This window comes from Ursus americanus, chromosome 3 (assembly GCF_024610735.1).
Source record: "Ursus americanus isolate L20-20 chromosome 3, mUrsAme1.1.p, whole genome shotgun sequence".
Lineage (NCBI taxonomy): Eukaryota > Metazoa > Chordata > Mammalia > Carnivora > Ursidae > Ursus > Ursus americanus.
Window position 1 is genome coordinate 69,663,338 of NC_142129.1, and position 13,282 is coordinate 69,676,619.

At 38.9% G+C, this 13,282-nt stretch overlaps 1 protein-coding gene across 11 annotated transcripts in view; it reads right to left on the reverse strand.

Moving 5' to 3' along the window:
• Window positions 1-792: 792 nt before the first annotated feature.
• Window positions 793-13,282, reverse strand: part of AKAP9 (A-kinase anchoring protein 9) — a 198,269-nt gene continuing 185,779 nt past the window's right edge. For all 11 annotated transcript variants that reach the window (XM_087861089.1, XM_087861093.1, XM_045793284.2 and 8 more), the window contains 6 exons: window positions 12,198-12,398; window positions 11,078-11,310; window positions 8,848-8,933; window positions 7,294-7,423; window positions 5,812-5,951; window positions 793-1,334 (listed from right to left, as the gene is read on the reverse strand). In XM_087861089.1, coding sequence (XP_087717215.1) covers window positions 1,300-1,334; window positions 5,812-5,951; window positions 7,294-7,423; window positions 8,848-8,933; window positions 11,078-11,310; window positions 12,198-12,398 — 825 coding nt within the window. In that variant the 3' untranslated portion in view covers window positions 793-1,299. The remainder of the gene's footprint in view (window positions 1,335-5,811; window positions 5,952-7,293; window positions 7,424-8,847; window positions 8,934-11,077; window positions 11,311-12,197; window positions 12,399-13,282) is intronic.

Genomic DNA, 13,282 nt, shown 5'->3' on the forward strand with positions numbered 1-13,282 from the left:
AATATAATAAAAAATCATTAAAAAGAAAAAAAGAATACTGCTTAATTCTGCTGCATTTAGCTTTATGGTTAATAAAATTTAAGATTTTTTCAGTTAAATGATTTCTTCATGATGCTAGTAGGCATGGCTTTGTAAAGACACACCTTTGGACACAAGTAACACTAAACACAATAGGGCAATTATAAACTAATCATGAAAATAACAATATAGCTTTTAAAAAATGCTATATGTAGATGTAAAGTTGAAAGTTACATAGAAAACTTCCTCAAGGGAGCGAGAGAAAAATCCCAATAGTATCTAAGATTAGGACAACTTTCTAAATCTCAAAATATACATATTTGAGATAATGAGATAATCTGCACAGCCATTGACTGAATGTTCATGTCCGTCCCCCCCCCCCCATCAAATTCTTATGTTGAAATCCAATCCTCAGTTTGTTGGTATTTGGAAGTGGGGCCTTTGGGAGGTGATAAGGTCATGGGGGCAGATGTCTCATGAATGAATTAATGTCCTTATAAAAGAGACCTCAGAGAGCTCCCTTGTCCATTCTGCCATGTGATGACAGAGCAAGAAGATGATAGTCTGTGAACCAGAAAGCAGGTCCTTAACCAGACACCAAATCTATTGGCACCTTGATTTTCGACGTCCCAGCCTCTAGAACTGTTAGAGGTGTATTTCTGTTGTTTATAAGCCACCTAGTCTATGGTATTTGGTTACAGCAGCCTGAATGGACTAAGACATACACCTTCTTTTGGAAGAAGGTTCCAAAAAAAAGGTTCAAATACAATGTGGTTAAAATGGTGAAGTCATTTTTATTTCAGTACTTGACAAAATACCCCATAAAATTCAAAACTTCTACCATTATACAAAAATAGGTCTCTACAAGTGATAGTATCTGTCTTCATCACCAGTAGCAAATATATTAGGGCAGAAACATGTAATTCAGTAGCCTTGTAAGAAAAGTGCAGGACACCTCAAGCTACACATTCAGCAGTATCATAATGTGCAGAAGTTTAATCTTTTCACCCATCCGATAAATACACAAGGTTTATAATTTAATCATTTAAATTAGCATTCCACAAATATACATGTAATTTAATGATTATTGTGCATGAATACATACACAATGCTAATATGTACAAATTCCAGTCTGTTTTCATGTGCTGGCGAGGGATTTGTATACAATCATAAGCTGTGTTCATATTGGTCCCGCTGAATATCCACAATACAAAAGCACAAAACCTGATTTACAAAAGGGAATCTGTTTAAAATCACTTCGATTCATAATGTTTCAAAGGATTATCTTCTCATGCCAGTATGAAACTGGGTTGAACCTATGAGAGAAAAAGAAGACAAGTAAATGATTTTAAATTAAATTGCTACCTATATCAGACCAATTAGTACAGGCACACCTTGCAGATACTGCAGGTTGGGTGCCAGACCACTGCAATCAAATGAATACTGCAATACAGAGTCAAATAAATTTGTTTTCCCAGGCAAATAAAAATTATCTTTATACTATAGTCTGTTAAGCATGTAATAGCATTATGTCTAAAAATACAGTGTACATACCTTTAACACTTTATTATTAAAAAGTGCTAATCATCATCTGAGCTTATAATCTTTTTGCTGGTGGAGGGTCTTGTCTCCATGTTGAAGGCTGCTGACTGATCACGGTGGTAGCTCCTGAAGGTTGGGGTGGCTGTGGCAATTACTTTAAATAAAACAAAAATGGAAACTGCTGCATCGATTGGCTTTTCCTTTCATGAACAATTTCTCTGTAGCATGTGATACGTTTGCAAGCATTTTACTCCGTGTCGAACTTTTTTTCTTTCTTTAGTGTAGAACTTTCAAAACTGGAATCAATCCTCTTAAACGCTGCTGCCGTATCAACTAAGTTTATTAACATTGTAAATCCTTTGTTATCATTTCAACAATCTTCACAGTATCTTTACTAGGAACAGATTCCATCTCAAGAGACCACTTGTGTCACTCATCCATAAGCAACCCCTCAACCATTAAAAAGTTTCATCATAAGACTGCAGCAATTCAGTCCCATCCTCAGGCTCCACTTCTAGTTCTCCTGCTACTTCCACCACATCTGCAGTTACTTCTTCCACTGAAGTCTTCAACACCTCAAAGTCATGCATGAGGGCTGAAATCAACTTCTTCCAAACTCCTGTTCATGTTAATATTTTGACCTCTTCCCAAGAACCATCAATGTTCTTACTGGCATCTAGAATGGTGAATCCTTTCCAGAAGGTTTCTGGTTTACTTTGCCCAGTTCTGTCAGGGGAATCACTATGATAGGTAGAACCTTACAAAATGTATTTCATAAATACCAAGACTTGGAAATCAAAATTACTCCTTGATCCACGGGCTGCAGAACGGATGTTGTTATGAGCAGGCACGTAAACATTAATCCCGTTGTACATCAGAGCTCTTGGGTGAGCAGGTGTATTGTCAGTGAGCAGTATTTTGAAAGGAATCTTTTTTTCCTGAACAGATCTCGACAATGGGTTTAAAATATTCAGTACACCATGTTGTAAACAGATGTGGTGCTCTGTCCTGACGTAACACACGCAGAGCAGATTTAGCATAATTCTTAAGGGCCCCAGGATTTTTGAAATGGTAAAATGAGAACTGGCTTCACCTTAGTCACCAGCTGTATCAGCCCCTAACAAGAGAGTCAGCCCATCCTCTGAAGCTAGACACCGACTCTTTGTCTGCAGCTATGAAAGCCCTAGATGGCATCTTCTTCCAAAAGAAGGCTATTCTGTCCACGTTAATCATCTGTTATTCAGCGTAGCCACCCCCAGGAATGATCTTAGCTAGATCTTCTGGATAACGTGGAGTTTCTACATCAGCACTCGTTGGTTCACCTTGCACTTTTATGCTGTGGAGACATCTTTCCTTAAAACGCATCAACCAAACTCTGCTAGCTTCAAACTTTCTTCTGCAGCTTCCTCACACTTCTTCCAGCCTTTACAGAATTGAGGAGTTACGGCCTTGCTCTGGATTAGGCTTTGGCATAAGGGAATGCTGTGGCTGCTTTGATCTATCCAAACCACTAAAACTTTCCTCTTTATCAAGCAATAAGGCTGTTTTGCTTTTTTATCATTTGTGTGTTCACTGGTGTAGCACTTTATTTATTTTTAAAGATTTTATTTATTTATTTGACACAGAGAGAGAGAGAGAGCACAAGCAGGGGGAGTAGCACAGGGAGGGGGAGAAGCAAGGAGCCCGATGTGGGACTTGATCCCAGGACCCTGGGATCATGACCTGAGCCGAAGGCAGACGCTTAACCGACTGAGCCACCCAGGCGCGCTGGTGTAGCACTTTTAATTTCCTTCAAGAACTTATCTTTTGGATTTATAGCTTGGCTCTTTGGTGCAAGAGGCCTACCTTTTGACCTATCTTGGCTTTTGACTTGCGTTTTTACTAAGCTTAATCATTTCTAGCTCTTGATTTTAAGTGAGATGTGACTCCTCCTTTCAGTTGAATACTTAGAGGGCACTGTAGGGTTACTGACTGGCTTAATTTCAATGTTGCTGTGTCTCAGAGAATAGGGAGGCTCCAGGAAAGGAAGGGAGACAGAGGAGTGGCTGGTTGGTGGAGCAGTCAGAACACATACATTAATCAAGTCTGCCGTCTTACATGAGCACTGTTCATGGTGCTTCCAAAACAATTAAAATAGTGAACATCAAAAATCAGTGATCACAGGTCTAATTAGAAAGTCTGAAACACTGTGAGAGTTACCAAATGTGACAGAGACATGAAAGTGAGCAAATGTTGGAAAAATTGCACCAAGAGACTTGCTCAAACACAGGGCTGCTGCAAACCTTCAATTTGTAAAAAATGCTTATCTGCAAATTGCAATAAAGTGAAGCGCAATAAAACGAGGTATGCCTGTAGTGATTTCAAACTGCTACCTATACCAGCCTAACTAATTCATGAAGGGCAGATGATTGCTATTACCTTCCATTAAAAAATGTTTTTTTTTAATGAGCATGGGTGGCTCAGTCAGTTAGGTATCCAACTCTTGATCTCAGCTGGGGTCTCGATCTCAGGGTTGTGAGTTCGAGCCCTGCATTGGGCTCTGTGCTGAGCTGCAGAGTCTATTTTAAAAAAAATATGCAATACAAAAGATGCTTTTTATTTTTCTAAAAAAAGTCTTATTCATACTTGAACTGATTTTTATGTTTTAGATTTATTTATTTGAAAGAGAGAGAGCACACACGCATGAGTTGAGAGAGGGGCAGAGGGAGTCAATCTTTAAGCAGACGCCCTGCTGAGTGCAGCGCCCAGTGATAGATCTTACGACCCATGAGATCATGACCTGAGCTGAAACCAAGAGCTGGATGCTCAACTGACCGAACCATCCTGGTACCCCTGAACTATTTTTTAAAAGAGATGTTGAATATATATTTAAAAGTCACTGTGGCTCAATCTGTAGCAAGGTCAGACTAATGTTAAGATTCTCTTCAAATTGCCCAGCAGGTTGAATGTTTTGTACCCTATACCTCCTGCCTCTTGAAAAATCTTTTGGTCTTTATAATCTTTATAATCTGAGTCTTCACTGAGCTCTACTTCTGAAACTAAAAATACATTATATGTTAATTAATTGAATTTAAATTAAAATAAAATAAAATCTGAGTCTTGTGAAAATAGATATTCGAAATGAAATAAAAACCAAACCATACCAAAGTCCAGCTATGATAATTACAGCTTCCTATGACTACAAGTTGCTTGGTTTAGGTGATTTCTTATATGAGGAGACAAACTACTAAAAATAACCTGCTACTATTCCTATCTGGTTTGTGGGGATAGTAGGAAAAAAAGGATCTTTCACAAAAGTAAAAACAAAATACTGATTTAGAATTATTTTAAGCACACTAAATTAAAATTCAGACTTTTGAATCAGGAGTGAATTGAAGGGAGACTGGGAAAAGAGATTTTCCCACAATGAACAGGGAATCCATATATCTATTAAGTATGAATTTTTGTGTGTTTCTGAACAGAGGGAAAAAAGGTCTTTCTTATAAAGTCTTGAATGAACGGGTTTCGTGGATTACGCGTAAAAGCACTGGGTCCTAGTAGGGATAATGGCTGCATTAAATGCTTAAGATACTTGCTTCCTTCTCTCATCTCTCCACCCTTACTTTGCATGCCTCATCATGTATTACAGTTGACCCTTGGACAATGTGGGGGTTAGGGGCGCTGACCCTTACACAGCCAAAAATCCATGTATAATGTTACTCTCCCATAACTTAATACTAATAGCCTACTCCTTTGACTGAGAAAGCCTTATAGGTAAGATAGGGTCAATTAATGTATTTCTATGATATATGTTGTAGTCTTACAATAAAGTAAGCTAGAGAAAAGAAAATGTTAAGAAAGTCATAACAGAAAATACATTTATAGTACTGTATTGTATTTAGTGAAAAAAAACCCGGCACATTAGTGGCCCTGTGCAGTTTAAACCTGTGTTGTTCAGGAGTCCACTATACTTGGGAACATGTTCTCCAGCAGACTCTGTAAGCCTCACAGGACTTTGTACACTGGTGCCTGCCGTGCATTTCACCTAATCAATCTGAGTAGGGAATCTTTTTTTGTGGGAGTGAAATCTGGGGTGATAAATCATGTCTTGAGTTAAATTTTTAAGTCTAACCTGGTAGCTCATGAACTAAACTCTAAGATTTGATTATCTAATGAGGAAGGTGAAGGAGTTTCAGAAAGAGAACAGAGAGCTCTGGGTCTGTCCAGCATGACAGGGCTGCCGATAATAATACACAGTGAAGCTGGGAGTACCTGACTGTACAGTTCCAAGTCGTCTCTGCAGTGCCTCTAGCCGAGTGATATAATCTGTCAGGGCTCTGTCAGGGTCATAGTTCTGAAGCTGAGAACATGCTAAGGAACCAGGATTTAAATCAGCTGGAGGGCCTGGGTACCTATGAGATTAAAAATATGAACATGAATCCAAATCATCCACAAAGCAAGTCATGTAACAACCTGCCTCCACCCTGCCTCAAAAGGTAAATCCTTGAGTTACAAACATAATAACTGCTAACTGGTGAGAACAGTCAGAATTCACATTTGAACAGTTCTTTACATGTGTCTGCTGTTGGTCCACAGGTAGCAAAGTATCTGGCTTTGCAGATAAGTAGTTCTTGGTTTGACCATGAACTTCAGTTTTCTTATGTGCAAGGCTGAATGTGGATTAGAGATTCTGAATGTATATAACCCAGGATCAAAGAAGGTTCCCAGTAAATAATAACTACTTATTATAATTATAATAAATTATTCTTATGTAATATATAACATGTATTATATCTAATATAAATATATTTATCAATGCCATTCCTATAATATTTTCCAATGATCTTACTAAGAATCAGATATTTAATATGTTTACATTATTAGGGTTAAAAACTGAAACTAGAGAGCAGAAATTGTAACTCTGCAATATTTCTAGGATATGGCCATGCTAAAAATAGATGCACATAATCTGTTAGCTCTTGTCTGTTGATAACACCTGATGTGTTCTTCCAGCTTCATAACCATGTTTCTTAAATCATTCTTTTCTTCACTCAGTGGCTGATCTGTCCTGTCAGCTCAGCATTTTGCCTCAGTAGTCTTTCAGTCAATGAGTCTCAATAAGTACTTGGGGACACTAAGCTAGGCTTAATTTGTATCCCCCAAATGTCTGAGCATTTGTGATGTATATGGGAAAAAACTTCTAATAAACTCAAAGCAGCTACTAAGTCATCATAAAAGTGTCTAGGAAAGTGTTTGTTGCAGAATTCCTTGATAAACGCTGTGTATGTACAAATGCATCTTGTCATGTAGACTCCAGAGTTTTCTTTCATAATCCCCAGAGACTGTCAATTTTAGCTAATACTTTTCCCAATGTCCAACCACAGCATATACTAAATTAACACTTGGTCAGTTTGGTTTTCTTTTCTTTTTCTTTTTTTAGAAATTATTATTACTATTTTTTAAAATTACGTTCAGTTAACCACTGTATAGTACATCATTAGTTTTTGATGTAGTGTCCAATGATTCATTAGTTGCATATAAAACCCAGTGCTCGGCTTCCTATACCCTTGGAAACCAGGTATATATCCAAAAACTATTTTTGATTCTCAGCCTTAGATTACATACAACTAATATGCAACTAAACATACACTTAGGTATTTCGATGTAAAGGAGTCAAAGCCCTAACACTGTTCTCCCCTCTCTGTTAAGTATTAGTATATTTAACTACTCTAGGTGTGTTTATAAAATTCTTACCTATTTTGAAAAGGTACCGGAGATCTAGGATAGTCCAGCTCTGATCTTGAGCGATATGCAGTGTGTCTCGGTTCCCCATATAGCTCCAGCCCACCAGAAGAATGATAAAACGGGTCAGTCTTTTCAGCACCTGAAGTAATCCAAAATATACCATATCGTAAAAGAAAAAAATACCGAGCCCTTGAAAAATTTCTACAAAACAGAGAAGGGCTCAAAAGATTAATATACTGTACTACTATACAACACTATCTCCTATTTATAGTCATCTTCAATTATTCTTCCTAAAGAAGAGAAAAAACAGAACTGTTATTTTGTTTCCCTTTGAATATAAGTATTTCTGATAAACTAGAACTATACCTGAAAGAAAATAAACTACTTAATTGGAATATTTTCTTTTTTAAGACTTCTTTTTAGTTATAATTAGAAGTGAGGTGAGGGGTGTCTGAGTGTGTGTGGTTTGTGGAAAAAGATGATGTGGATAAAAAAATATTTTATCACACCATTCTACTTTTTTTTTTTTTTTTTTAAAGATTTTATTTATTTATGTGACAGAGAGACAGCCAGCGAGAGAGGGAACACAGCAGGGGGAGTGGGAGAGGAAGAAGCAGGCTCCCAGTGGAGGAGCCCGATGTGGGACTCGATCCCGGATCGCCAGGATCACGCCCTGAGCCGAAGGCAGACGCTTTAACGACTGCGCTACCCAGGCGCCCCTCTACTGACTTTTATTAGAAAAAACTTGAAATCAAGATTTGCTAACTTACAACACAGAACTCATTACAGTGCAAATTTCAGCTGTTTCTGTGTAAGGATGCATATTTCAAGGCACTTTCCTTTGGTTACCAAATACATTTCCTCTTTCTCTGCTTATTTACTGGTAGATTATGTAAAGGTGGTTTGATACCAATACACAGCTGCATTAATACAGTTATGCTGTGTGTCTGAAACTCTGTATACTCCCCAGCTTCTGAGCTCATCTGTATGCCTAAAATATTGAAGTTCATATGTTTGTTTCCACGTTTAGGTGTAGAGAGAAGGAATTTTAACTGTTACCATTATACACAAGCTATTTGTAAACTCAGAAACCTGAATACTGCTAAATTGTGAAAACTTGAAACCATAACTTCCATATGACTAATAGCAATCCTATCTGGAATCAAGCCTTAAATGCAGTTGTAAGGGGAGTGCGCTAGAGAGCCAAACTGCCTGGGTTCAATGCTGGCTCTGCCACTTCCTACTGGGTAATCTGGGACAAACAATAAATGCTTTCCATGCCTCATTTTTTCTTCTATAAAGTGAGAATAACAGTAGCTATACTTACATCACGGGATTGGGAGAATACATGAGAATACATGGACAAAGCAGGGCCTAGTGCAGACTAAGTGGCCCATAAAAATCAGCTCTCATTACTCTTTAAAACAGCAAGGTCCCCAGCTCTGTTGGTTACAGGGCTCTAGTCTTTGGACAACAAGTTCCAGAACACATTATCTGGAAGGTATTACACATACAGTAATATGAAGAGAATGATAAACACAAGAAATCCTATTTTGACTTCACCTGGATTCAGTCCAAAGCCATCCCTGTTAATATTGATGGAACCAGAACTTGTGACTCGTTGCCACCGTCGAACCAAAAATTTCATTCTAAAAAAGATGCCAAGAAAAAGTTTCACAGCACATCTATAATGGAAAGAGTAAAAATATACTTTCCCACAAAAATAAAGTTACACATTTGAATATGAACACAGAACAAATTTCAACACAGTCACATGACTGCCTAATCTAAAATTATGCAAATGTCTCCTGGTTTATGGCAAAATAAACTGGAACAGAAAACAGACTGGCTCCCCAAGAGGCACCAGAAGTCTTGTCTGTTGCCAGCACCAGGTTCTGACTTTAGAGGTTTAGGACTCAAAGAGATGAACAGCAAAAGCAGAAAAGAGAAAAGTGGATAGGTAAAGAAAAGACGAGAAATAATGAAAAGAGAAAAGAATGGGGCACCTGGGTGGCTCAGCTGGTTGAGCGTTTGCCTTCCGCTCAGGTCATGATCCCTGGGTTCTGGGACTGGGCCCCGAGTCGGGCTCCCCGCTGCTTCTCCCTCTCCCTGCCCCCTGCAGCCTGCTCATGGTTTCACTCTCTTTCTAATAAATAAATAAAATCTTAAAAAAAAAAAAGGAAAAGAAAGGAGAAAAGAATGGAGGCTACAAGGCAAATGAGATAGAACAAGAATAAAAAGACCCTTACCCTGGCAGTGAGCTGGGAAAGCTGGGAAGGAGTGAGGCCATGGGATCGGGGGTGAAAAACAGTAAGGCTTTAAAAGGAAGGGGGGTGGTAGTGCAGCAGACCAGCTGTAGTGAGGTGCTGTCTGCCCTACCCCGGCCCAAGGAACTTTCTAAACACCAATTTTGATTTCTTAATTCCAATCAGTTGCAAAGCTCAGTTTTAGGAGGGTGAAAATACAACGAACATGTAAGAGGACAAGAAAAAGAGGCAGTTAGAATGAAGTCCTTCAGTGGCGACTGGCTTTCATGGAGCCTTCCCAAATTCTTCCAATAAAAATTAATAACTAACTCCTGTGACCTGTCATTTAGTGTCTTCTAAGGTATGAGCATACTGTTCTTCCCCAGTAGGAAGTGAGCTGCCTTTAGGGATTTAGGCAAGGTTCATATTTTTTTTCTTTATCAGTGCATCTCCCAGCACTTAACCCTGTACAGAGTGTACAAGGTGGTAAAAGGAATGGACGATGAAGAGGGAGAAACTGGGACCACCTGCCAACAGTGTGGAACAGCAGAGGCAAGGAGGGTCTTAGACCATTAGTAAGATAAAATGTGAGCTTCCTTTACAGAGCCCACATGGATGAGACTTGGGAACCCCGGCTGATTGTCCTAGCTCTACCAGTACTGGCTTTGCAACATTTCCATGCCTCAGTCTCCTCTGAGATGATACCTCTGTGAGATGGTATTCTGAACTAGGTGATCTCAGACAGCTTCTAGTTAAAAACTTCTGTTGTATTTTTCAAAGAAAGACAGGTCAAGGAAAAAGGACAAAACCCTCTGAAGATGTATCAGATGCGACCGGATAGGAAGAATTTTAAAAACTAAAAATTCTTTCAAGACCATCTGGTTCCTACATAAATAAAAGGGAGGCGAAGCATGGAGAAGACTAGAGGTCTGGGTATAGATCACTCAGATGAGAGGACTGCAGGAGGCCAGGCCCTCAAGGGAGTTTGAGTCCTGGCTCCATTTCAACCACAGACAGAATGAGTACCAGAGTTCCTAGCTTGGAACTACTAGACGGAGAGGGACAAAAGCACTAGCACAGTCCAATGCCCCAAAGGCTAATCCTGGGTTCAAATGCAGAGTGAGGCCAGGGCTTTGGGTAGCTGAACCCCAAGAGTGGGTAATTTTAGCAATGAAGAAAATGAATGTGTAGCCTTAAGTAATTTTTAAAAACATTTTTTTCCCTTTCGTGATCCCTTTTCTTTAAACGTCTGAGCTGGTTTATGGGCTTATTCAGAGTTAAAAAAATAAAACAAACAAAAAAACAGATTGGATGCGCAGCTGAATTACCAGCTGCCTGCATCTGGGAAGCCCTTTGCACAGAATCTCCATGGTACAACATAAAGTATCCCTGGCTAAAAGGATGAAAGAAAGAAGCCCACATGTTTTAGTGATGGCAAATGTCTCATACTGTATGAGTGCAAAGCACAATAGGCAGAGAAAAGAGAGGATTAAAAATCTAAATCCTTTTAGAGTCTACTAAAATGCATTTTCTTTCCAACACTTTACCTTGAAATTGCCATGGAGACTCTAACGGCTGACCGAAACCTGGTGAAGCCCTTTGGACGGTTGGTGATCATCTCGAGGTCTGTGAAGGCCGGCTGCCCCCCCATCCTGGCAAGCAGAGCCAGTGTGGCATCTTCGCATTCCTGGAACCCACCCAGTAACAGCAGCAGGTATTTCTTCTGATAAATGAGAGCTTTCCGAAAACTTTCTGCCCTCAGGTATTTACCATAAATTCTCTACGTTAAAAAAAAGAACAAAAAGACATTATTGAGAAGCTATTCAAATTGTTCTCTAGGGGAAGATAACCTAGATTTTATTTTAAAAAAAGCAGTAGTAGCAGAATGGCAGATATACCCTACTACTGTTTTCTACCTGATCAGCAAAGTTGAAGGTAAAGATAATCAACCTTAAATTTTACACTTCTGCCTCTTTTTAGTCAGTGGAATGTAAATATAAACCTTATACTTAGGTTTCTGGTTTATTTTGGATTTTAGCTCCTATTCATCATATTTACCGCAAATATTTTTGTCATTCCATTACTATCTCGGTTTTTCTTAACTGCATAGAGCTACTTTTATTATTAGGGTCACTAATCTATTTAACGTTTTTTTATTAACATTTTCAATGTTAATCTTCTCTGTCCTTTAAGAGTCATAATTTATGTTCACTCCACAGTTAAAAAAATATTCCAAACATTTTTCTTTCTTTTTATTTTGGATTATATGTTAACGGATTGAAAGTAGTTTTATTACAATATTCATTAGAGTCAGTAGAGAGGCTCTTCAGAGGGCTTACCATCTCACAGAGCATGGTGATGCTTTGATATTGAAGCGGTAGAGCTTTTGTTGGCAGTGGAAAAGAGAACTTTGTTATCTGTTAGGGATGAGATGGGGGAAGTGGGGCCATGAGCTCATGGTGCTGCCATGGGGGCATGCCTTCCACTAAAGTTTTGTGACCAGCTGAAGACCTGCATTCATGACACACACTGAATAGTGAGACCTAGAGACAGCCTAAGTGCCACCTAAATTTCTTTACTCTGTTCAGTTAAGGTTAGTGAGAGATGAAACAAGGCAAAAGCAGAGGACCCACTCTGGTACATGTTTCAATGGAACATGTCTCCCACCTTTATAGCAGCATGTTCAGAATCAGGGCTCAGATTCTGAAGTAAAGCTTCATTTCTTAGTTCAGCTTTCAGTTTGTACACTTCAGCTTCTGCCCTTTTCAAGGATTTTTGAAGAGTCAACTTTTCTCTGTTCCAGACTTCTTTTTCAGAAGCAATGATGGCTTCAATGTTGGCACCACCACTGAATGAAAACCTAGAAGACTGCAGAGACCAGAGCCTACTTACATGATTTTTAGGAATAAGTCTCTGAAAAAAATCCAAATTAAACACATTAAAGGTACCCCTATGGGAACCTCAGCTTTCCAATCTCAGACAGGAAGAGTTCAAAGCCAATCTCAACTGACAGTAAAGAATACACACGAATTTTAAGTATATGGTCCTTTGCTTAATTTTAAAACTAAAAATCCCTGTGGGAGCCTAGCCCCAAGGAAAGTGTTTAGATTTTGCAGAACTTTGAAATAAAAAAGTCTAGAGCCTTAATAAATGGACCATCTGGGTTCAAATGTAGAGCGTAGGCCTGAAACAGCACACTGGGAAGTGGGGAAAAAACCACCTGGCATGTCCATAGGGAAGTGGATCGCTACAGAAGCTCTGTGGATGTGTTATCGTGTATTTGACTGCACAGTTGTCTCACTAGTCTTTCCTATATCATATTCCTATCTTTATGTTACAGAAGCTAGCAATTTATTTTGTAGTTTTCAACTGGAAAAAAATTTAAATAAACTGCCAGAGTGGTTTATTAAACTGAAATATAGAATTTAATGGCATCTTTCACTTGAGTCACAAACATAATAACTGATAACTGATGAGAACAGTCAGAATTCACATTTGAACATTTCTTTACATGGTTCCACTGGTGGTCCATAGGGAGCAAAGTATCTGGCTTTGGTTAAGATAAGCAGTTCTTGGGTGCCTGGGTGGCTCAGTTGGTTAAGCGACTGCCTTCGGCTCAGGTCATGATCCTGGAGTCCCAGGATCAAGTCCCGCACTGGGCTTCCTGCTCAGCAGAGAGTCTGCTTCTCCCTCTGACCGCCCCCAGTCTCATGCTCTCTCTCTAAGAAATAAATTAAAAAATCTTAAAAAAA